This window comes from Aquarana catesbeiana, linkage group LG06 (assembly GCF_042186555.1).
Source record: "Aquarana catesbeiana isolate 2022-GZ linkage group LG06, ASM4218655v1, whole genome shotgun sequence".
Taxonomy (NCBI): Eukaryota; Metazoa; Chordata; class Amphibia; order Anura; family Ranidae; genus Aquarana; species Aquarana catesbeiana.
In genome coordinates, this window is record NC_133329.1 from 80,384,636 (window position 1) to 80,407,605 (window position 22,970).

The window sequence follows — 22,970 nt, forward strand, 5'->3', positions numbered from 1 at the left end:
GCAGAAAAGTATTTAGTCAGTCACCATTTGTGCAAGTTCTCCCACTTAAAAAGATGAGAGAGGCCTGTAATTGTCATCATAGGTATACCTCAACTATGAGAGACAAAATGTGGAAACAAATCCAGACAATCACATTGTCTGATTTTTGAAAGAATTTATTTGCAAATTATGGTGGAAAATAAGTATTTGGTCAATATCAAAAGTTCATCTTAATACTTTGTTATATATTCTTTGTTGGCAATGACAGAGGTCAAACATTTTCTGTAAGTCTTCACAAGGTTGTCACACACTGTTGCTGGTATGTTGGCCCATTCCTCCATGCAGATCTCCTCTAGAGCAGTGATGTTTTGGGGCTGTCGCTGGGCAACACGGACTTTCAACTCCCTCCAAAGGTTTTCTATGGGGTTGAGATCTAGAGACTGGCTAGGCCACTCCAGGACCTTGAAATGCTTCTTACGAAGCCACTCCTTCGTTGCCCGGGCAGTGTGTTTGGGATCATTGTCATGCTGAAAGACCCAACCACGTTTCATCTTCAATGCCCTTGCTGATGGGAGGAGGTTTGCGCTCAAAATCTCAGGATACATGGCCCCATTCATTCTTTCATGTACATGGATCAGTCATCCTGTTCCCTTTGCAGAGAAACAGCCCCAAAGCATGATGTTGCCACCCCCATGCTTCACAGTAGGTATGGTGTTCTTTGGTTGCAACTTAGCATTCTCTCTCCTCCAAACACGACGAGTTGTGTTTCTACCAAACAGTTCTACTTTGGTTTCATCTGACCATATGACATTCTCCCAATCCTCTTCTGGATCATCCAAATGCTCTCTTGCAAACCTCAGACGGGCCCGGACATGTACTGGCTTAAGCAGGGGGACACGTCTGGCACTGCAGGATCTGAGTCCCTGGCGGCGTAGTGTGTTACTGATGGTAGCCTTTGTTACGTTGGTCCCAGCTCTCTGCAGGTCATTCACTAGGTCCCCCCGTGTGGTTCTGGGATTTTTGCTCACTGTTCTTGTGATCATTTTGACCCCACGGGGTGAGATCTTGCATGGAGCCCCAGATTGAGGGAGATTATCAGTGGTCTTGTATGTCTTCCATTTTCTAATTATTGCTCCCACAGTTGATTTCTTCACACCAAGCTGCTTGCCTATTGCAGATTCAGTCTTCCCAGCCTGGTGCAGGTCTACAATTTTGTTTCTGGTGTCCTTCGACAGCTCTTTGGTCTTCACCATAGTGGAGTTTGGAGTGTGACTGTTTGAGGTTGTGGACAGGTGTCTTTTATACTGATAACAAGTTCAAACAGGTGCCATTAATACAAGTAATGAGTGGAGGACAGAGGAGCCTCTTAAAGAAGAAGATACAGGTCTGTGAGAGCCAGAAATCTTGCTGGTTTGTAGGTGACCAAATACTTATTTTCCACCATAATTTGCAAATAAATTCTTTCAAAAATCAGATATTGTGATTGTCTGGATTTGTTTCCACATTTTGTCTCTCATAGTTGAGGTATACCTATGATGACAATTACAGGCCTCTCATCTTTTTAAGTGGGAGAAGTTGCACAATTGATGGCTGACTAAATACTTTTTTGCCCCGCTGTATATACGCATGTACTATATTATATATTAGTGTTTCATATAAATGCATGGCTGGAGTTATATTGCGCTTCCTCCTGTTAACTACATTTGAATATTTCTATCATTCACAAACCTGTTATTTTTTATTCTGTCACAGGTCTTGGAAACCTGCGTGAAAAACTGCGGCCATCGCTTTCACGTGCTTGTGACGCACCGAGATTTCATAGACGGGGTCCTGGTGAAGATCGTCTCCCCTAAGAACAACCCACCAACCATTGTGCAGGACAAAGTATTGGCTCTGATCCAGGTGAGATCTGCAGATTTTGGAAACTGGCTGTGATCAATCCATGTAAAAGTCTTCACCTTTTTTTTTTAAAAAAAGGAAAATGTCAACCACTGTCTTACAACCTCCCCACCTCCCCTGGTCCCCCACTGTATTTACCTCCGGGGATGCGGAGCTGTCATTGCCCACACAGCCAGTCCAGTGGTCTGGGGATTTGAAATCCCCGCTCTTCTCCCTCTCTTGTTTTGCAGCGCTTTCAGGATGGACAAGAGCAATTCTGATTGGTCAGCACCTGCATAGTGAATTGCTCTGACCTGTCCCAGTAGCGCTGCAAATCCCCAGACCACTGGACTGGCTGCATGGGCAATGACAGCTCCGCATTCTCAGAAGTAAGTACAGTGGGGAGCGGGAAGGGGGGAGGTGTAATTTGCCAACATCCTTTTAATATATTGAATTGGCTAGGGCATTCTCTAGTATACTCCTTCCCCAGCAGCTACATCAAAGATTATGTAGGGAGGGGAGGAGTGGAGGAGCTGGGTCAGCATAGACAGAAATTAGACACTCTCAGAACAGAAGAGGGCTATGACACAGTAGGAGGGGGCTGTGGGGGGTGCTGGGTAATCCACTCTTTTTGAAGTGCTGTCCAGGGCAATTTTTTTTTTTTTTTTTTTTTTTTTAAACACGTTAAAATCTGCATTTTACCCCAATTAAATATTTTCTGGGGCCCCGATATTTGCGCCGCCGTTTATCAAACTCAAATGTTTAGGAAAAAATATACTAAAATAAATTTTATTTCACACAATATAATACCCAGTTTTTGCTAACCTATAAACAATGTTACCTTGAATAAATATATACCAAATATGTCAAAATGTAAAATTGCGTACACCCGTGAAATGGCGACAAACTAAGGTACGTAAAAATTGTTCTTAGGTGATGGCTGTTCGCAGTGCTGTGAAATTGATCACTTTTACAAATTCTATAATGTGAACAACCAGCACAGTGCCCTAAAATGAAGAAAAAAAATCCAAATCAAACTGTAAATTACATTTTCTACTAACATCAATAGTGCTTCTCACCATACTATAAAATTGGTGAAATGTAGTACAAAATCTTTATAGAATTTTTAAATTACCAGTCCATAATGATAGACATTAAATGTCCATCACATCTTCACAAAGTGAAATTGTCCATGCTCTTTTGATTCCTGCTGACACTCCCACCATTCAGTGCAGTCTATGTGCTCACCTTCATAAGTGGACCTCAACATACACTATATTACCAAAAGTATTGGGACGCCTGCCTTTACACGCACATAAACTTTATTGGCATCCCAGTCTTAGTCCGTAGGGTTCAATATTGAGTTGGCCCACCCTTTGCAGCTATAACAGCTTCAACTCTTCTGGGAAGGCCGTCCACAAGGTTTAGGAGTGTGTCTATAGGAATGTTTGAACATTCTTCCAGAAGCTCATTTGTGAGGTCAGGCACTGATGTTGAACAAGAAGGCCTGGCTCACAGTTTCCACTCTATTTTATCCCAAAGGTGTTCTATTGGGTTGAGGTCAGGACTCTGTGCAGGCCAGTCAAGTTCCTCCACCCCAAACTGGCTCATCCATGTCTTTATGGACTTTGTGCACTGGTCCAAATCATTTGGTGGAGGGGGGATATGGTGTGGGGTTGTTTTTCAGGGGTTGGGCTTGGCCCCTTAGTTCCAGTGAAAGGAACTCTTAAGGCGTCAGCATACCAAGACATTTTGGACAATTTCATGCTCCTGTCTTTGTGGGAATAGTTTGGGGATGGCCCCTTCCTGTTCCAACATGACTGCGCACCAGTACACAAAGCAAGGTCCATAAAGACATGGATGAGCGAGTTTGGGGTGGAGGAACTTGACTGGCCTGCACAGAGTCCTGACCTCAACCCGATAGAACACCTTTGGGATGAATTATGCCGCGTACACACGAGCAGAATTTCTGACAGAAAGAGTCCGATGGGAGCTTTTCATCGTATATTCCGACCGGGTGTATGCCCCATCGGACTTTTTCTGTTGAAAATTCAGACAGATTTGGATAGAGAACTTGTTCTATATTTTTCCGACGGAACAAATTACTATCGTAAAAACCGCTAGTCTGTATGCTGTTCCGACACACCAAAAACAACGCATGCTCTGAAGCAAGTAGGAGACGGAAGCTATTGGCTACTGCTATTGAACTTCCGTTTTCTAGTGCCGTTGTACGTGTTGTACGTCACCGCGCTCTGGGCGGTCGGAATTTGGTGTGACCGTGTGTACGCAAGACAGCTTGAGCAGAATTCCGTCGTAAAAACCTTCAGATTTTATTTCAACGGCAAAACCGGCCGTGTGTACAGGGCATAAGAGCGTAGACTGTGAGCCAGGCCTTCTCTTCCAACATCGGTGCCTGACCTCACAAATGCTCTTCTGGAAGAATGGTCAAATATTCCCATAGACACACTCCTAAACCTTGTGGACAGCCTTCCCAGAAGAGTTGAAGCTGTTATAGCTGCAAAGGGTGGGCCGACTCAATATTGAACCCTACGGACTAAGACTGGGATGCCATTAAAGTTCATGCAAAGGCAGGCGTCACAATACTTTTGACAATATAGTGTATATCAGGGTCATGTGCGCATTTATCATCCAATCTCAGATGGAATCCGGCTGCTCCTCCTCTTAATTTCTTCTTCTTCACACTCTCACCTATGAGTACATGCAAAAAATAAAAAAATATTTATTGCTCACTGTGCAAAAAATACTGATTGGCATTGCTGCCAAAAAAAGGCCCTCACATAACTTCCTTCAGTGTAAACAGTCAGTGCTCATCATGTGTCCAAACTCATCCAATCACGTAGAATGTGTGAATTAACCGCTCACCTCCCAGTGTGGACCCCAATATATGAAGCAAGATCATAAATCCATCCCAAGCAGCATCTTCCTCTCCAACATGATGCTCCTCTCCTTCAACCACCTGGAAGTCAATTGTAAATTTACATGTAAACTCAGAAATGGGACCAGAATTGTTCACCGCTTTGAAAAAAAACGTAAATTTACTAAACATTTCTCCATAAACACTCACATTTATAAAGCACACTATCACATAATATACACAAGTCAACTATCCTCCCTTAAAGAGGAACTGCAGTCTGCTCACATAATTTGTAATAAAAACATCTTTGCCATTCTGAAGCTTCCCTCCAACCAATTTGCATATTATTTTATATATACTGTGATTCTGTACTTGCCAAATTGTGCTGCAGAAATTTCCCTCCACTGAGTCTGGCTGCAACCATTTTAACTTTGGGCAGCTGAAGCTGCTGCCTTTTCACTTCCTGGATTTACACAGAGGCACACCTCCAGCTCTGCAGCTCTCATTGGCCCTCTTATGACTCATCCCCTCCTCCCTTCATGGCAAACTCTCACCAGAGAGAGAGCTGTGCATGATGTCCTAAGCCTAGGCTTTTTCCCAGACAAGAAACAGGAAGTGGGCTGTATAAGGTATTTACTGGCAAAAAAAATGTTTTACTATCCAAAGTTAAAACAACAACAAGGGCAGAAGATTTAATAGATGGAAAGTTGAAAAAATGGCTGAAGATTCGCTTTAACCACCTGACTTCCGGAAGATTTATTCCTCTGGCCAGGCCATTTTTTGCGATACGGCACTGCGTAATTTTAACTTAGTATTGCGCAGTTGTGCAACGCTGTATAAGATGTACGTCCTTTTTTCCCCCACAAATAGAGCTTTCTTTTGGTGGTATTTGATCACCTCTGCACTATAAATTAAAAAAGAACAACAATTTTGAAAAAAAAAAAACAATATGTTTTACTTTCTGCTATAAAACATATCCATTAGAAAAAAATTCCAATAGTAGTATATGGATTGGTTTGCGCAAAAGTTATAGTCTACAAACTATGGGATATTTTTATTGAGTTTGTATTTATTTTTACTTTTCCTAGTAATGGCGATGATCAGCGACTTATAGCGGGACTGTGATATTGCAGCGGACAAATCGGACACTAACTGACACTTTTGACACTTTCTGGGGACCAGTGACAATAATTCAGTGCTGAAATATGCACTGTCACTGTACTAATGACACTGGCTGGGAAGGGGTTAACATCAGGGGCGATCAAAGGGTTATATGTGAGCCTAGCTGTTAATCAGGGGAGTGGGGGAGGTGCTTTTACTAGTGAAAGTCGTGGATCGGTGTTCCTGCTTTACAGGAACACAGGAATATGCCTTCCGTACTGACGGAATGGCAATCTGCCTTGTTTACAGATCACCGTTCTGCCTGTGTACAGAATGATCAGCGAGTGGCAGTGGACAACAGGTCTGCGGGACCCGCTGATCAGCTCCTGCTTTCTAGATTCACAGCGGAAGCGAGCCACCAGCAGCACACACTCGTGCCGGATACCCGGAAGTGCAGGATCACCTACAGTGAGGGAAAAAAAGTATTTGACCCCCTGCTGATTTTGTACGTTTGCCCACCGACAAAGAAATGATCAGTCTATAATTTTAATGGTAGGTTTATTTTAAAAGTGAGAGACAGAAGAACAGCAAAAATTTCTAGAAAATCGCATTTCAAAAAACTTAAAACATGATTTGAATTTTAATGAGTGAAATAATTATTTGATCCCCAATCAATCCACAAGATTTCTGGCTCCCAGGTGTCTTCTATACAGGTAACAAGCTGAGATTATGAGCACTCTCTTAAAGGGAGTGCTCCTAATCTCAGCTTGTTACCTGTTTAAAAAACACTTGTACACAGAAGCAATCAGATTCCACCATGGCCAAGATCAAAGAGCTGTCCAAGAATGTCAGGGACAAGACTGTAGACCTACACAAGGCTGAAATGGGCTACAAGACAATCGCCAAGCAGCTTGGTGAGAGGGTGACAACGGTTGGTTTGTTTCATATTTCGCAAATGGAAGAAACACAAAATAACTGTCAGTCTCCCTCGGTCTGGGGCTTCATGCAAGATCTCACCTTATGGAGTTTCAATGATCATGAGAACGGTGAGGAATCAGCCCAGAACTACACCGGAGAATCTTGTTAATGATCTCAAGGCAGCTGGGACCATAGTCACCTAGAAAACAATTGGTAACACATTATGCCGTGAAGGACCGAAATCCTGCAGTGCCGCAAGGTCCCCCTTCTCAAGAAAGCACATGTACAGGACCGTCTGAAGTTTGGTAATGAACATCTGAATTATTTAGAGGAGAACTGGGTGAAAGTGTTGTGGTCAGATGAGACCAAAATCAAGCTCTTTGGCATCAACTCAACTCGCCGTGTTTGGAGGAGAAGGAATGCTGCCCTATGACCCCAAGAACACCATCCCCACCGTCAAACATGGAGGTGGCAACATTATACTTTGGGGGTGTGCTTCTGCTAAGGGGACAGGACAACTTCACCGCATCAAAGGGACGATAGACGGGGCCATATACTGTCAAATCTTGGGTGAGAACCTCCTTCCCTCAGCCAGGGCATTAAACATGGATCATGGATGGGTATTCCAGCATGACAATAACCAAAAACACACGGCCAAGGCAACAAAGGAGTGGCTCAAGAAGAAGCACATTAAGGTCCTGGAGTGGCCTAGCCAGTCTCCAGACCTTAATCCCATAGAAAATATGTGGAGGGAGCTGAAAGTTCGAGTTACCAACGTCAGCCTAAGAAACCTTAATGACTTGGAGAGGATCTGCAAAGAGGAGTGGGACAAAATCCCTCCTGAGATGTGTACAAACCTGGTGGACAACTACAAGAAACGTCTGACCTCTGTGATTGCCAACAAGGGTTTTGCCACCAAGTACTAAGTCATGTTTTGTGAAGGGGGTCAAATACTTATTTCACTCATTAAAATGCAAATCAATTTCTAACTTTTTTAAACGCCTTTTTCTGGATATTTTTGTTGTTCTTCTGTCTCTCACTGTTAAAATAAACCTACTAGGGTTGCACCGATACCACTTTAAGACTGAGTAGAAGTACTGATACTTTTTTTCAATTACTCGCTGATACTTTTTTTTTAATGTCATGTAATAGTGGCACTAATATGCAGCACTGATAGGTAGCAATGAAGAGGCGTGGAATGTCAGTAGTTTTTTTTATTTATTGTTTTACAATTTTTTCACAATATTTTTTTACAATTTAACATTTTTAAATATTTTTTACAATTCTTTATTTTTTTTTAGTTTTTTTTTATCAGCCCTGTTGGGGGGCTTTGGTGAGATATCAGGGGTCTTAACAGACCCCTGACATCTCCCCTTTTGAGACAGAGAAAGGGACAAAGGACACAGATTCCCCAGTCTCTTTCTCTGCAGCCTCAGAGAAGATGAATGGACAGGAGACAGAGGCTCCTGTCCATTCATAAACTGAAGCATAGTAAACACAGTTTGTGATGCTCAGTTATGAATAGGCAGAGTCAGTGATCACTGACTCTGTTCATTTGGCAAAGGAAGGAGTCGGTAAATGACATATTTACCGGCTCCTTCCTCCGCTCTCCATCCTGACAGATCGAGCGTGGAGGGGGACGGGAGGAGCGTGGAGGGGGACGGGAGGAGCGTGGAGGGGGACGGGAGGAGCTCGTAGTGGGGACCGGAGGAGCTCGTAGTGGGGACCGGAGGAGCTCGTAGTGGGGACGGGAGGAGCTCATAGTGGGGATGGGAGGAGCTCGTAGTGGGGACGGGAGGAGCTCGTAGTGGGGACGGGAGGAGCTCGTAGTGGGGACGGGAGGAGCGCGGAGGGGGACGGGAGGAGCTCGTAGTGGGGACGGGAGGAGCTCGTAGTGGGGACGGGAGGAGCTCGTAGTGGGGACGGGAGGAGCTCGTAGTGGGGACGGGAGGAGCTCGTAGGGGGACGGGAGGAGCTCGTAGTGGGGATGGGAGGAGCTCGTAGTGGGGATGGGAGGAGCTCGTAGTGGGGATGGGAGGAGCGCGTAGTGGGGACGGGAGGAGCTCGTAGTGGGGACGGGAGGAGCTCGTAGTGGGGACGGGAGGAGCTCGTAGTGGGGACGGGAGGAGCTCGTAGTGGGGACGGGAGGAGCTCGTAGTGGGGACGGGAGGAGCTCGTAGTGGGGACGGGAGGAGCTCGTAGTGGGGACGGGAGGAGCTCGTAGTGGGGACGGGAGGAGCTCGTAGTGGGGACGGGAGGAGCGCGGAGGGGGATGGGAGGAGCTCGTAGTGGGGATGGGAGGAGCTCGTAGTGGGGATGGGAGGAGCTCGTAGTGGGGACGGGAGGAGCTCGTAGTGGGGACGGGAGGAGCGCGGAGGGGGATGGGAGGAGCTCGTAGTGGGGACGGGAGGAGCTCGTAGTGGGGATGGGAGGAGCACGGAGGGGGATGGGAGGAGCTCGTAGTGGGGACGGGAGGAGCGCGGAGGAGGATGGGAGGAGCTCGTAATGGGGTTGGGAGGAGCGCAGAGGAGGATGGGAGGAGCTCGTAGTGGGGATGGGAGGAGCTCGTAGTGGGGACGGGAGGAGCGCGGAGGGGGATGGGAGGAGCTCGTAGTGGGGACGGGAGGAGCGCGGAGGAGGATGGGAGGAGCTTGTAGTGGGGATGGGAGGAGCTCGTAGTGGGGATGGGAGGAGCGCGGAGGGGGACGGGAGGAGCACGGAGGAGGATGGGAGGAGCTCGTAGTGGGGACGGGAGGAGCGCGGAGGAGGATGGGAGGAGCTCGTAGTGGGGATGGGAGGAGCGCGGAGGGGGACGAGAGGAGCGCGGAGGAGGACGGGAGGAGCTCGTAGTGGGGACGAGAGGAGCGCGGAGGAGGATGGAAGGAGCTCGTAGTGGGGATGGGAGGAGCTCGTAGTGGGGACGAGAGGAGCGCGGAGGGGGACTGGAGGAGGACATGGGACAGTTGGGGATGATCGACGTGGCGGTGGGGGGTTACAAGCACTGATCTCCCTGTGTAGATTTCAATAAAGCAACAGGAGGGAGAGGAGGAGAAGCGGCTGTCAGCTGCTTTATTTAAATCTATACAGGGAGATCGGTGCTTGTAACCCCCCACCGCCGCACTGATCATCCCCAACTGCCCAGCATCGGAGCATTTGTCTGAGTACAAGTACTAGGGCAAATGCCCGATATCAGCACCGATACCAATACTAGTATCAGTGCAACCCTAAAACCTACCATTAAAATTATACCTACCATTAAACCTACCATTAAAATTATAGACTGATCATTTCTTTGTCAGTGGGCAAACGTACAAAATCAGATAAAATACATACGAATGCAGTGTTGCTCTGCTCCTATAGGAGCACCCATGGGGCTTCATCAGTAGGTAGGCTTGTAATAACCTCTTGCTGATAGGATGTTTTAATAACGTACATCAGTCAGCAAGTGGTTAAAAGGCACAGTGCATAACAAAAAAAACCTTTATGGAAGGGAGAAATGCTGAAGGTAAAGCCACGTACACACGATCGGATTTTCCGACAGGAAATTTGTGATGACAGAAAATCCGACCGTGTGTACGCTCCATCGGACAATTGTTGTCGGACTTTCCGCGGACAAATGTTGGATGGCAGGTTTTAAAATTTTTCGCGGACAAATGTCTGTCGGATTCTCCGAGCGCGTGTACACAAGTCCGTCGGACAAACGTCCAAAGTACAAACACACATGCTCGGAAGCAAGGATGAGCCGGAAGCGGCCGGTCTTGTAAACTAGCGTTTGTAATACAGAATTCACATTCGTGACGCGGCAAATTATGAAATCTTCAAATGCAGCGCACAATTCTCTTCTTCCTTAATGGGATAATAATGAAGCTGCTTTGCTGGTGATACTGATGGCGTTATTGCAAACAAATTTTCAAAGGCTTTTTTTTTCTAGTGATATCAAGAATAATATTATTATGCTTTTTTATTTGTGCAAGTTACCACAACACCATTATCCTGTAGTTTTTAAGATCAAAGATACAACTATGTTGGTGTCCCTTGTCAATTTTACTTTGTATTTTATAAAATGTAACTGCCTACTCCCAAACTGTCATTTGAAGTAAAACACATAGCCAAGTATTATTCTCCACAATTTTTTTTTATTGTGCATTAAAAAAAGAAAACAAATACAATTAGACATGCTATCTGCCAATAGAACTTAACCAAAAAGTTCATTTTATGCATCCAAAAATATAGAAAATATACCAAATCAAATCAATATTCAACCAAAAAAATAATGTCAAAGCAATAACTCCAAGGCCAATAATAAATAACACGTTATCTCCTCCGATTCCACATGTCTGGTTGACGAACGGCAGTTCAGAAACTAACTGAAAAACGCGAAATGAAAAGTGCGAATCAACACTCGCCAAACTTCTACTAACACGAAATTAGCAGGAGTCCAAAGGGTGGCGCTAAAGAGCTGAAAAACAACGTCACTACGTTCGTAATTGTTGGCCGTGTGTATGCAAGAATAGTTTGGGCCAAAGCCCTTCGGACAAAAGTCCATATTTTTTTTTGGCTAACAATCCAATCGTGTGTACGAGGCTAAAGCATTTAAAATACTTGATTTTTCTGTGCTTTAACCTGCAAATTTTTAAGGCGATGACAAGATCTGTTCATAGTGAACCTGTGTTTACCTTTCAGTACCTTAGTAACCTTGTGTCTCCTGGCTATTAACAGGTTCTTTTTAAATTAAAAGTATGAGAAGTAGAGAAATGCTGGCTATGGATTAGGATTTCCAGGGGATAGGGTCTCCATCTGTTGTGTGGTTGCAGATCAGATGTCACCTGTGATGATGTCACCGGTCCGATCTGCAGGGCAGTGTGTACGATCGTCTAGTGTTCTGAGTCAGTTCAGTGTTTACTGTGCAGAGGATCGCTTCCCTTCTCCTCCGCTGTCCCCTTGCCAAGCTCATCCACCTCCGTTCCCTACTAAGCCTGTTGTCCGGAGTACCCGTTCCCTGCCTAGGAGCCGAGGGAAAGCGTTCCACAAGGTGAGTGATACAACAGCGGTGTGCATGCCGAGGTTATAGACAAGATCAGTGGCTTGTTTAAAAAAAAAACATCTGATGCAACGTTTCAGATCTTATGCAAATGTTGACTTTAACAAAAGTCAGTAGTTGCATAATGCAAAAGGGTCTGTGTCAGCGCTAGATTGGTCAGCAAGGAGCAGCATGCAAATAAGTGTAGATATACAGACACCGTATAGTAAATATAGAGAAATGCAGCACTATAAGACCCCTTTCACACTGTCAGACCGTTCAGGTCCGCCTGTCAGTTTTGTCAGCGGACCTGAACGGGCGCTCCATGTTAGTCTATGGAGCGACGGATGTCAGCGGAGACATGTCCACTGAAATCCGACCCAGTTCGATACGCTAAAATCAGACGGATACTCCCACGTTCAAATCCGTCCCTGTCGGATCGGGTGAGATCTGATGAAAACGGACATGCTGTCTGTTTTTGTCCGATCTCTCCATAGCAACCAGCGGCGCTTGACAAGCCCCTCCCCACTCAGTGAGCAGAGAGGGACCTGTCATCCGCCGGCTAAGAGGAGATCACCGGAGAAATCTCCCGCTGAGCTGGCGGACCGAGGCGGACTCTGTGGCAGCGGATCCACCTCGTGAGAATGAAGCCTAAAATATAAATACCGTATATACTCGAGTATAAGGCTGAAAGTGTCCCTTCGACTTATACTCGAGTCACCGCCGTCTGTCTGCATGAGCAGCGTGTCATGCAGGCAGACGGCGGCCGGCGTGTGATGATAGTGTTCGGAGGCTATTCCAGCTTTCAAAAGCCGCGCCTCCTGCTCGTCTGTGATAGGCTGAACAGCTGTCAGTGTACAGCCTATCACGGACATTCTCTCATCCTCGTCCGTGGTATGAGAATGAGAGAATGTCCGTGATAGGCAGTCAGCGGTCAGCCTATCACAGACGAGGAGGAGGCGCGGCTTTTGAACTGTGGAATGGCCGCCGAACAGTATCATCACACGCCGGCCGCCGTCTGAGGATGGAGATCGACACAGGGAGGCTGCACATGCACACAGGACACATGCACACAGGACACATGCACACAGGACACATGCACACAGGACATGTACAGGACACACATGTACAGGACACACATGTACAGGACACATGCACAGGGTACAGGTAGGCTGCACAGGACACAGGGAGGCATGCAGCTGCAGATGGGCATTGTTGACCCTCTTTTCCACTTACAGTAGCTGTGCATTTCTCACCCTCGTCTTATACTCGGGTCAATAAGTTTTCCCAGTTTTTTGTGGTAAATTAGGGGTCTCGACTTATACTCGGAACGACTTATACTCGGAACGACTTATACTCGGAACGACTTATACTCGGAATGACTTCTACTCGAGTATATACGGTAATCCCAATTATATCAAATCTATATACAGTAAAACTTTGGATTGCGAGCATAATTCATTCCAGAAACATGCTTGTAATCCAAAACACTTGTAAATCAAAGTGAATTTCCCCATAAGAAATAATGGAAACTCAAATAATTTGTTCCACAACCATTTATTAATAAGTCCTTCAGTTATCATAACCCATATAAAAAGATTATAGCGATGTGATCGGTTGTGTAACCATAAAGTGTCCATCCACAAATGGAAGTCTCCACAAGAGGATTAGAAACAAAATCCAGCAGGATCTACAGAGTATAAAAGAGAAGAGAGGCGCCTCTAAGTGTAGTAATATGTTGCTAAATGTTGTACCTTCATTAAATGTAACCATATTGCTACACTTATGCCGCGTACACACGGTCAGAATTTCCGACAGAAGAAGTCAGATGGGAGCTTTTGGTCGGATATTCCGACCGTGTGTATGCCCCATCGGACTTTTTCTGTCGGCATTTTTGACGGGCTTAGATGGAGAACATGTTCTAAATTTTTCCGTTGGAAATGCTGATGGAGGTTATCCCGTTGGCAAGTCTTGACCGTGTGTACGCGGCATAAGTGGCACCTCTCTTCTCTTTTATACTCAGTTGTGACATGACCCTACTCTTGTGTCAAGTCAAAATTTATTTAAACATTTTGCTTGTCTTGCAAAACGCTCTCAAACCAAGGTTTTACTGTATACATAGACACACCGGCCACTTTATTAGGTACACCTTGCTAGTTCCGGGTTGGACCTCGTTTTGCCTTCAGAACTGCCTTCATTCTTGGTGGCATAAATTCAACAAGGTGTTGGAAACATTCCTCAGTGATTTTGGTCCATAGTGACACGATAACATCACACCGTTGCTGCAGATTTGTCGGCTGCACATCCATGATGCGAATCCCCTGTTCCACCACATCCCAGAGGTGTTCTATTGGATGAGATCTGGTGACTGTGGAGGCCATTGGAGTACAGTGACCTCATTGTCCAGTGGTGAGATGATTGGAGCTTTGTGACATGGTGCATTATCCTGCTGGAAGGAGTCATCAGAAGATGTGTACACTGTAGTCATAAAGGGATGGACATGGTCAGCAACAATACTCAGGTAGGCCGTGGTGTTTAAATGATGGTCAATTGGTACTAAGGAGCCCAAAGTGTGCCAAGAAAATATCCCCCCCACACCATTACATCATCACCAGCCTGAACCGGTGATACAAGGCAGGATGGATCCATGATTTCATGTTTATGATTAAGCGATTTGGTTGGTGACACATGTCTTGCTGCTATAGTCCCGTTGTCTCGAGGGGCCTAGTGATGTTATGCGTTGATTTTACGATTAAAGCATTTATACTTTTGAAGACTGGAGTCCGGTCACCTCTTTTGCATATTCTTTGGCAGTCTTTCAGTTCACGGACTGGACCAGCACCAGATCTTCAGTACAGCGATTATATCACCTGGAGCGGTATTGCAGCCTCTTTGTCCATCTTTTCATGTTGTTTACACCAAATTCTGACCCTACCGTGTGAATGTTGCAGCTGAAATCGAGACTCATCAGACCAGACAACGTCTTTCCAATCTTCTATTGTCCAATTTTGGTGATCCTGTGCAAATTGTAGCCTCAGTTTCCTGTTCTTAGCTGACAGGAGTGGCACCCGGTGTGGTCTTCTGCTGCTGTAGCCCATCTGCTTCAAGGTTGGATGTGTTGTGAGTTCAGAGATGGTATTCTGCATACCTTGGTTGTAATGAGTGTTTTTTTGAGTTGCTGTTGCCTTTCTATCATCTGGAACCAGTCTGCCCATTCTCCTTTGACATCAACAAGGCATTTTCCGCCACACAACTGCCGCTCACTGGATATTTTCTCTTTTTCGGACCATTCTCTGTAAACCAGAGAGATGGTTGTGCATCAAAATCCCAGTAGATCAGCAGTTTTAGAAATCCTCAGACCAGCCTGTCTGGCACCAACAACCATTCCACGTTCACCGTCACTTAAATCCCCTTTCTTCCCCATTCTGATGATCGGTTTGAACTTCAGCAAGTCGCCTTCCAAGAACTACTGATTTTTGAGCTACTGATTTTCCAAGAAGTCTTCACTAAGATAAGTCAGATTTTGGCATCCCCTGCAACAAAAATGTATTTTTTGGTGAGATGCTCCCAAAGGGAAATCACATCTAAAGGAATGCAGACCCTACCACTTTCCTCATTAGAGCCCTGCAAGTACAGCAGCTGATTGATAATTATAAAATCACTCCCATTCACGTTCATTTTGTGTATTGACATAAACAGCTATTTCTTCGGAATAACAAAAGGTAGGAATCTGCAACAAAGTTTGTTAAAATCCTTGCTATGTACATAGATCACCCAGAGGGGAATGATTTTTTTTTTATCAGCAACAGTGGAATTACTCTTTTCACTATTAAAGGGGTTGTAAACCCTCGAGGCTTTTTCACCTTAATGCATTCTATGCATTAAGGTGAAAAACCTCCTATGATTCAGCAGCCCCACGGAGCCCCCCTAATACTTACCTGAACCCGGTCTTTCCAGCGACGGGGACGAGCATACCAGCTTCAGCCGGGGTCTTGATTGGATAGATTGATAGCAGTGCAGCCATTGGCTTCCGCTGCTGTCAATCAAATCCAATGACACGGGCCAGGGGGCGGGGCCACACAAGCAGCTCTCCAACAGGGCACTCGAGAAGAGGAGGGGCCCCAGAAGAGGAGGATCGGGGCCACTCTGTGCAATACCAACTGCACAGAGGAGGTAAGTATGACATGTACGTTTTTTTTTTTTGTTTGTTTTATTTTTTTTAAATTTTTTTATTTTTTTTTAAACAAAGCTTTACATATTGTTTAAACAAAAATTGTTGCATTATTAGCACATAGAATATAAATATATGTAAATAATAAACTCTTCCATCATCATACAATTACTTACCAAGGTTGCAGCACATGAATTATCTTTTTATAAATAACCAAAATGATTGTGAACAATATGGGGGAGATTTACTCAAACTGGAGCACACACAATCTGGTGCAGCTCTGCATAGTAACCAATCAGCTTCCAGGTTTTATTGTGGAAGCTTCATTGAACAAGCTGAAGCTGGAAGCTGATTGGTTACAACTCACAGCTGCACCAGATTCTGTGTGCTCCAGTTTTAGTAAACCTCCCCCCAGTGTCTGGGTTCCCATGTAGGTTATGGATTTTGGGTAAATCTGGTAAAGAGACACTTTTTTTAGATCATTTTAAATGTGACATTTTGCAAGCAGTGAAGAAAAAAAAGTACTTGTTCCGTCCTCTGCAGGCTTGGGCAGATGCTTTCCGGAGCAGTCCTGACCTGACTGGAGTTGTGCATATTTATGAAGAGCTGAAGAGGAAAGGAATAGAGTTTCCTATGGCAGATCTGGATGCGCTGTCTCCTATACACACACCACAGAGGGTAAGGGTTAGAACAGCTGGCAGTCTTTTTCATACAGTTGAAACTTTAAATCCATATCGCTGCCAGAGCTGTTTTGCATCTTTTTTTTTTTTTTTTTATATATGTTAAAATGCAAATTTTCTAGATAACAGAAGCCACACATGATGCTTCTTGCCTATTTCTGACTGGCTGTGAAGGGCACCTGAGCAAGTGTGCTCCCGAGCTGCTGCTCTGCGTGTCCATTCACACACACAGCCACGGCTCGGCCTTGCCCCGGCTCTCTCCTCACTGGCTGTAATTGACAGCAGCAGGAGCCAATGGCTCCTGCTGCTGCCTCAGCCAATGAGGAGTTAGAGTCCCCAGGGAGTCGAGGCTTTTGTGCACATCGCTGGCTTACGATGGGGCTCAGGCTAAGTGTTGGGGGGGGGGGGGGGCTGCTGCCCAGAAGGTTTTTTACCTTCATGTATAGAATGCATGAAGGTAAAAAACCTTGAGGCTTTACAACCACTTTAAAGTGGAGGTTCACCCTAAAATAAAAAATGACATTAAAATTCTACAAAAACATTTGAGAAAATTTTTTTTTTTACTTCCCAGAAACCCCTGTTGCTAGGCAGTCTTCCTAATCTGCCTCTTCCTATTCTGCGGCACTGTTCTGTCACTTCCTCCTCTTCGGTGAGCTGCCCCGTTGTATTCTGGGACATGTGTGTGTCCCAGAAAACAACAGGGCCGTTTACAAAGCGCTGCACGACTAGTGCATGCGCAGTAGGAAACGGGCAGTGAAGCCACAAGGCTCTACTGCCTGTTTCTCTTAGTTAGGATGGCAGCGCTGGCACCTGATCTGATTGATGGATCGGCCTCGGGGGGGGCTGACATCGTGGGCTCGCTGGACAAGTCAGCAGCTACAGTGTTTGTAGTTGCTGACTTTTTTTTTTTTTTTTTTTTTTTTTTTTTTTTAAAAAGGCCGGACCTCCGCTTTAAGGTTCTGGGGGGGGGGCCCTCATACAGAGTTGGTTTACAATCTCAATGGCAGTCACACACATTTTTGAAATGCACGTCATTCTGAGGTCATGCATGCACACACATGTGCAGTCATAGCGCTCTATGTGTAGTTTACTTGAACTGCCAAAATGTATTTTTAATAACTATACAATATATAAATTCAGAGTAAAACTTTTACAGATGTTGGCCGACAAAATCTTTCTTCCCAAAATAATGAAAAAAATAATAATAAAAAGTAATTTTTTAATATTATACATTTTATATTTTTTATTTTATAATGTGTGTAGGGGAGGGTCAGGGGGCCCAGGGCAGTTTCCCCTTTTACCCCCTTATAAATCTGGCACTGGTAGTGGGTAGAAGGGGGGGTGACAAAGCTGCTACCTTGCTTAGGGCCCCATTCTGCTTTAGTCCATCTCTATGCTACCAGGCAGAATGAAGGTCGAGCCACACAAAAAAAACTCCCGCTGACCCTCAAATGCTCTCACATTGCCTCTACTGAGAAACGCCCAGTTCACTTCAGCTGCCAACATTTATTTTTAATAACTATACAATATAGGAATTCAGAGTAAAAACTTTTACAGATAATGGCCAGCAAAATCTTTCTTCCCAAGATAATGAAAAAAAAAAAGTAATTTTTAAAAATTATTTATCTTATATTTTTTATTTTATAATACTTGTGTATAGGGGAGGGCCCTTCTGTCAGTGGTCCCAGGGCAGTTTCCCCTTTTGACCCCTTATAAATCCGGCACTGGTAGTGGGTACTAGAGGGGGGGTTCAAAGCTGCTACCTTGCCTAGGGCCCCATTCTGCTTTAGTCCATCTCTATGCTACAAGGCAGAATGAAGGTCAAGCCACCCATAAAAACTCCCGCTGACCCACCTCTCACATTGCCCCTACTGAAAAACGCTCTCACACTGCCAGATAGCCAGTCCAGGTTCTGGAGGCTCAGACTGAACAAAGAGGAGAAGGATGTCAGAGAATGGGAAATGCTGCTTTGTTCTCAGCAGAATATAATATGAGCTCACAGCTGGGAAATAAAGGTTTAGGGGGGGCGGGTGCCCCCCCCCCTTCCCAATGACCTCATGTATGTGAACCCTACACCCTCTGCAGCCCCTGTCCTTGTTCCCCGGCCAGCGTCTGCTGAAGAAAGCAAGCTTTGACTTCTCCGATAAATAATTCATCTATAAGAAGCTCAGACTCCCAGCTTTCCTTGTAATGCGTGCTCTGCATTATTAACGCAGCTAAGTGCAGGCACAGCGCCGTCCCTCTATAGGTATTTATGGAGAGCTTTCCAAAGTGAACTTATTGGACTTTGGAAAGGACAATATAGAATGCCTCTCACCTTCTTGTGAAGGTTAATATCGGTAATACATATCTTCTATATCTAATATTATTATCCTAATGAAATTCTATCTACTGAATAGTTTTAAGTGCTCTGCTAATGTGGAGGTTATTAATGGTGGCCGCTTTGTGGGATGAGGTAATACTCGTGAGATACTCCAGGTATATTAATATTAAGAATCCAGACAAAAAATATGCTTGTCAGCAGGTTAGGGACTAGAAACGCGAATTACTTTATTTATGTCATTCTTATTTTTAACCCCCTGATTGGGAGTAAAACAAATGTTAATGCCTGAACACAATTTTGCAACTTTGACATTCATAAAACTGTACATCTCATTGCAACTGCTTTGTGTATCCAGGTGGATTATATCTTTCTTTTTTTTTTTTTCAGGACAAATTGGGCTTTTTTATGGTAATAAATAGTAGTGGACATCTCCTGATTTTGTTTTATTATTAACCGCTTTCCGGACCGCTGTCCTGACAAAATAGGCAACGCGGCAGAAAATCAAACCACGTCACTTCCGCTTTCTTTAAACCATCAGTAATTGCTGACTTGGACGGATTTGGTGTTTGGACACAACACCAGCTATACAGTCTGGTACAGGAAGATTTTACTGTTTTCACAGCACAACGGCTAACAAGGACAAAGTTGTCTCCGCCTCGGAGGCGGCCATTTTCTTGGTTAGTTTCGGAGCAAAGTAACAATTTCCGCTCATAATATTGTGCACCGGACTGTATTCGGTTGCTGGTGTTGTGTCCAAACAGCAATTTGTGAAAATAAACAGCGATTCATCAAAATCTGCAATTCATGATGGTTTAAAGAAAACGGAAGTGATGTGGGTTGCTCATTCTGACAGGTTTGACGTTTTGTCAGAACACCGCCCACCGCACATTTACTGTGGCAGGGCGGCCCAGCTCAGCCAAACAGTGTACCTGTACGTTGCTGCTTCTTCTGGGTCTGGGGCGCGCACGCACGCGTGCGCCGGCGACCCGCTTCCGCTGTGATTGGACACAGCGGGAGCCAATCAGCGGGTCCGGCGGCCGCACTGATCATTCACAGGAGAGGCAGAACAGCGGTCTGTGAGGAAGGAAGGTGGAGATCTTGTGTTCCTGCTAAGCAGGAACACGGATCTCTGTCTTCCTCCGGGCACAGCATCCCCTTCCACAGTTAGCAAGCACTCCCTAGGAGCACACTTAAAGTGGTTGTAAACCCGAAAAAAAACAAAACAAAAAAAAAACTGTAAGACAAAGGCATAATGAGCTAGTATGCATTACATACTAGCTCATTATGAAATACCTTAGAACGAAGCTGTTGCAGTGGCGCCCGCACACCGCTGTGACCGACGACATGTCTCCCTGAGTTATTTCCGGGTTCGCGGGCTCCGGTGCTGTGATTGGCATGCGCGCGGGTGCTGCCGATCACGACGCGGCTGCTGAAGAAACGGCACAAGCGTGCCGTTTCTTCAGTGCGCGTGCGCCGATGACGTCGGGTGCAATCGTATATGGTGAATATCTCCTAAACCATGCAGGTTTAGGAGACATTTACAGTACCTACAGGTAGGCCTTATTATAGGCTTACCTGTAGGTACAAGTGGTGGAACACTTTTTAACCCTTTGATCGCCCCTGATGTTAACCCCTTTCCTGCCAGTGTTATTAGTACAATGATAGTGATTTTTTTTTTTTTTTTTTTTTTAGCACTGGTCCCCAAAAAGTGTCACTTGGTGTCTGATTTGTCCGCCGCAATGTCGCATTCCCGCTAAAAATCGATCGCCGTCATTAGTAGTAAAAATAAAAATGCCATAAAAGTATTCCATAGTTTGTAGACGAGATAACTTTTGCACAAACCAATCAATATACGCTTATTGGGATTTTTACCAAAAACATGTAGCAGAATATATATTGGCCTAAATTTATGAATACATTTATTTTTGTACATTTTTTTTTTTAACATGTTTTATAGCAGAAAGTAAAAAATATATAGTTTTTTGTTTTTCCCCAAATTGGTCATTTTTTTTGCTTGTAGCGAAAAAAAACAAAAAAACGCAGAGGTGATCAAATACCACCAAAAGAAATCTCTATTTGTGCGGAAAAAAAAAGGACATAAATTTGTTTAGGTACGACATCGCACGACCGTGCAATTGTCAGTTAAAGTAAGGCAGTGCCGTATCTCAAAAAATGGCCTCGTCATAAAGGGGGGTAAATCTTCCGGAGGTGAAGTGGTTATAGCAGGGATATGCAATTAGAAGACCTCCAGCTGTTGCAAAACTGCAAGTCCCATCATGCCTCTGCCTCTGGGTGTCATGCTTGTGGCTGTCAGAGTCTTGCTAAGCCTCATGGGACTTGTAGTTTTGCAACAGCTGGAGGTCCGCTAATTGCATATCCCTGGGTTATAGGAAAACTGGCCCAAAGTAGTAAAAAACATTTTTTTTTTAAATGTAGCTGTATATTTCTTGCTATTACAGTAACTTACCACCAAAGAACAACCCAAAATAAATTATACTGCTGCTGACAATACCACATATACTACAATACCACATATGTATGTTATTTGTTGTTTGTACCTGTATGGCCCAGAAACAATAGTGCTCATTTTGCTTTTTTTTTATTCTACCTAAAACACACTGGCACTGATTTAAAAAGTGCTTTAAAAAAGAAAAAAATCCTACCCGAAATATATTGACACCGACTTCTGATGCCTGCTTGACCTTTGACCCCAATACTAATCCTGCCATTGATCTAGATCAAACCTTGGTCTAGCTATTTTTTTCTTTATTATTTTTTGAATATTTTTGTGTTTTCACACTTTTTTGTTTAAAGGGGATTTCCTCCGGAAAAAAAAAAATTTAAAAGTCAGCAGCTACAAAAAGTGTAGCTGCTGACTTTTAATAATCAGACACTCGCCTGTCCCACAGTCCAGCGATGCGGGCGTACGAAGCCCCGCTCCTCTCCCCCCTCATCTCCACGCCGCCGGCATTCTTACTTTGGCTGTGGCTTCACAACCGTGGACGCACTGCGCCTGCGCGAGCCGCGCTGCGAATGAGCCGGGCAATCTTCTGGGACCTGTGACGTGTCCCAGAAGATTGCAGGGAGGGAGGGGGGAGAGGTGAACTTAGTTCCGGAGCCCCGGGAGGAAGTGGGAGCTGGATGCCTCTAAAAAAAAAAAGGGTATCTGCTCCCCCCCCCCAAAAAAAAAAAAATTACAGGGGGTCACCGTCACTTAAAGCGGAAGTTCCATTTTTGGGTGGAAGTCCGCTTTAAGGGCCAGTTCACACCACATGCAGTCCGGTGCGTTTTTTTTTCTGCATCAAAAACGCATGGAAAGTAGGTTATATGGTTTTCAATGGCATAGTTCACACCAGTGCTTGCAGTTCCAGTGCGTTCCAGGTCCAGAAAAAAAAGTAGAACATGCTGCATTTTTTCTGGACTGGACTGTATTGGAACGCATCAAAAACGCACTGAAACGCACCAAATACGTTCTGGAACGCACCAAAAATGCACTGCAAAACACTTATTTGAGGCTAAGAAAAAAGAGGGAGGAAAAAAAAGCACTGGACTGCATCAAAAATGCACTGGAACGCATCAAAAACGCGCATTCAGAAAAGCACCTGGAACGCATCCAGAATGCGTTTCTATGGTGTGAGCTGGCCCTAAATCTTTCTCCCCTGGCAAGGAGACGCAATGTACCTTTCGCTCCATTTAAAGGAGAAAGAGAACACATGGGTGAGCTGCACAGTTACTGATCAAGGTGATAGCCAATCAGAGACTATCACTGCGATCAGGTGACCGGGAGCCAGGAGTCCCGGGTCCCAATCATTGCTATAAGACCTGGAGAGCGCTGTGTGGCACGCTCCTATCATAAAAACAGGTATGCATATATGCGACCTCACAGATAAATACCCGCTTCCATGAGGCTGAATATATCCATACTCTCAGCAGGAAGGGATTAATATTCAAAGAAAACTTGCCCATCCATGCATGTCTCCATGATTTATTTTGTTGAGAAATCACTTTGAAAAATAACCCTCCTA

General features: G+C 44.9%; 1 protein-coding gene across 2 annotated transcripts in view; it reads left to right on the forward strand.

The window, feature by feature from the left end:
* TOM1L2 (target of myb1 like 2 membrane trafficking protein) overlaps positions 1–22,970 on the forward strand; it is a gene marked incomplete at its 3' end in the record, with an annotated part of 75,091 nt that overhangs the window by 43,951 nt on the left and 8,170 nt on the right. Inside the window, 2 exon segments of one of the 2 annotated variants that reach the window (XM_073636299.1) lie at positions 1,732–1,881; positions 16,486–16,620. In XM_073636299.1, the coding sequence (XP_073492400.1) occupies positions 1,732–1,881; positions 16,486–16,620 (285 nt within the window). 2 annotated transcript variants of the gene reach the window in all.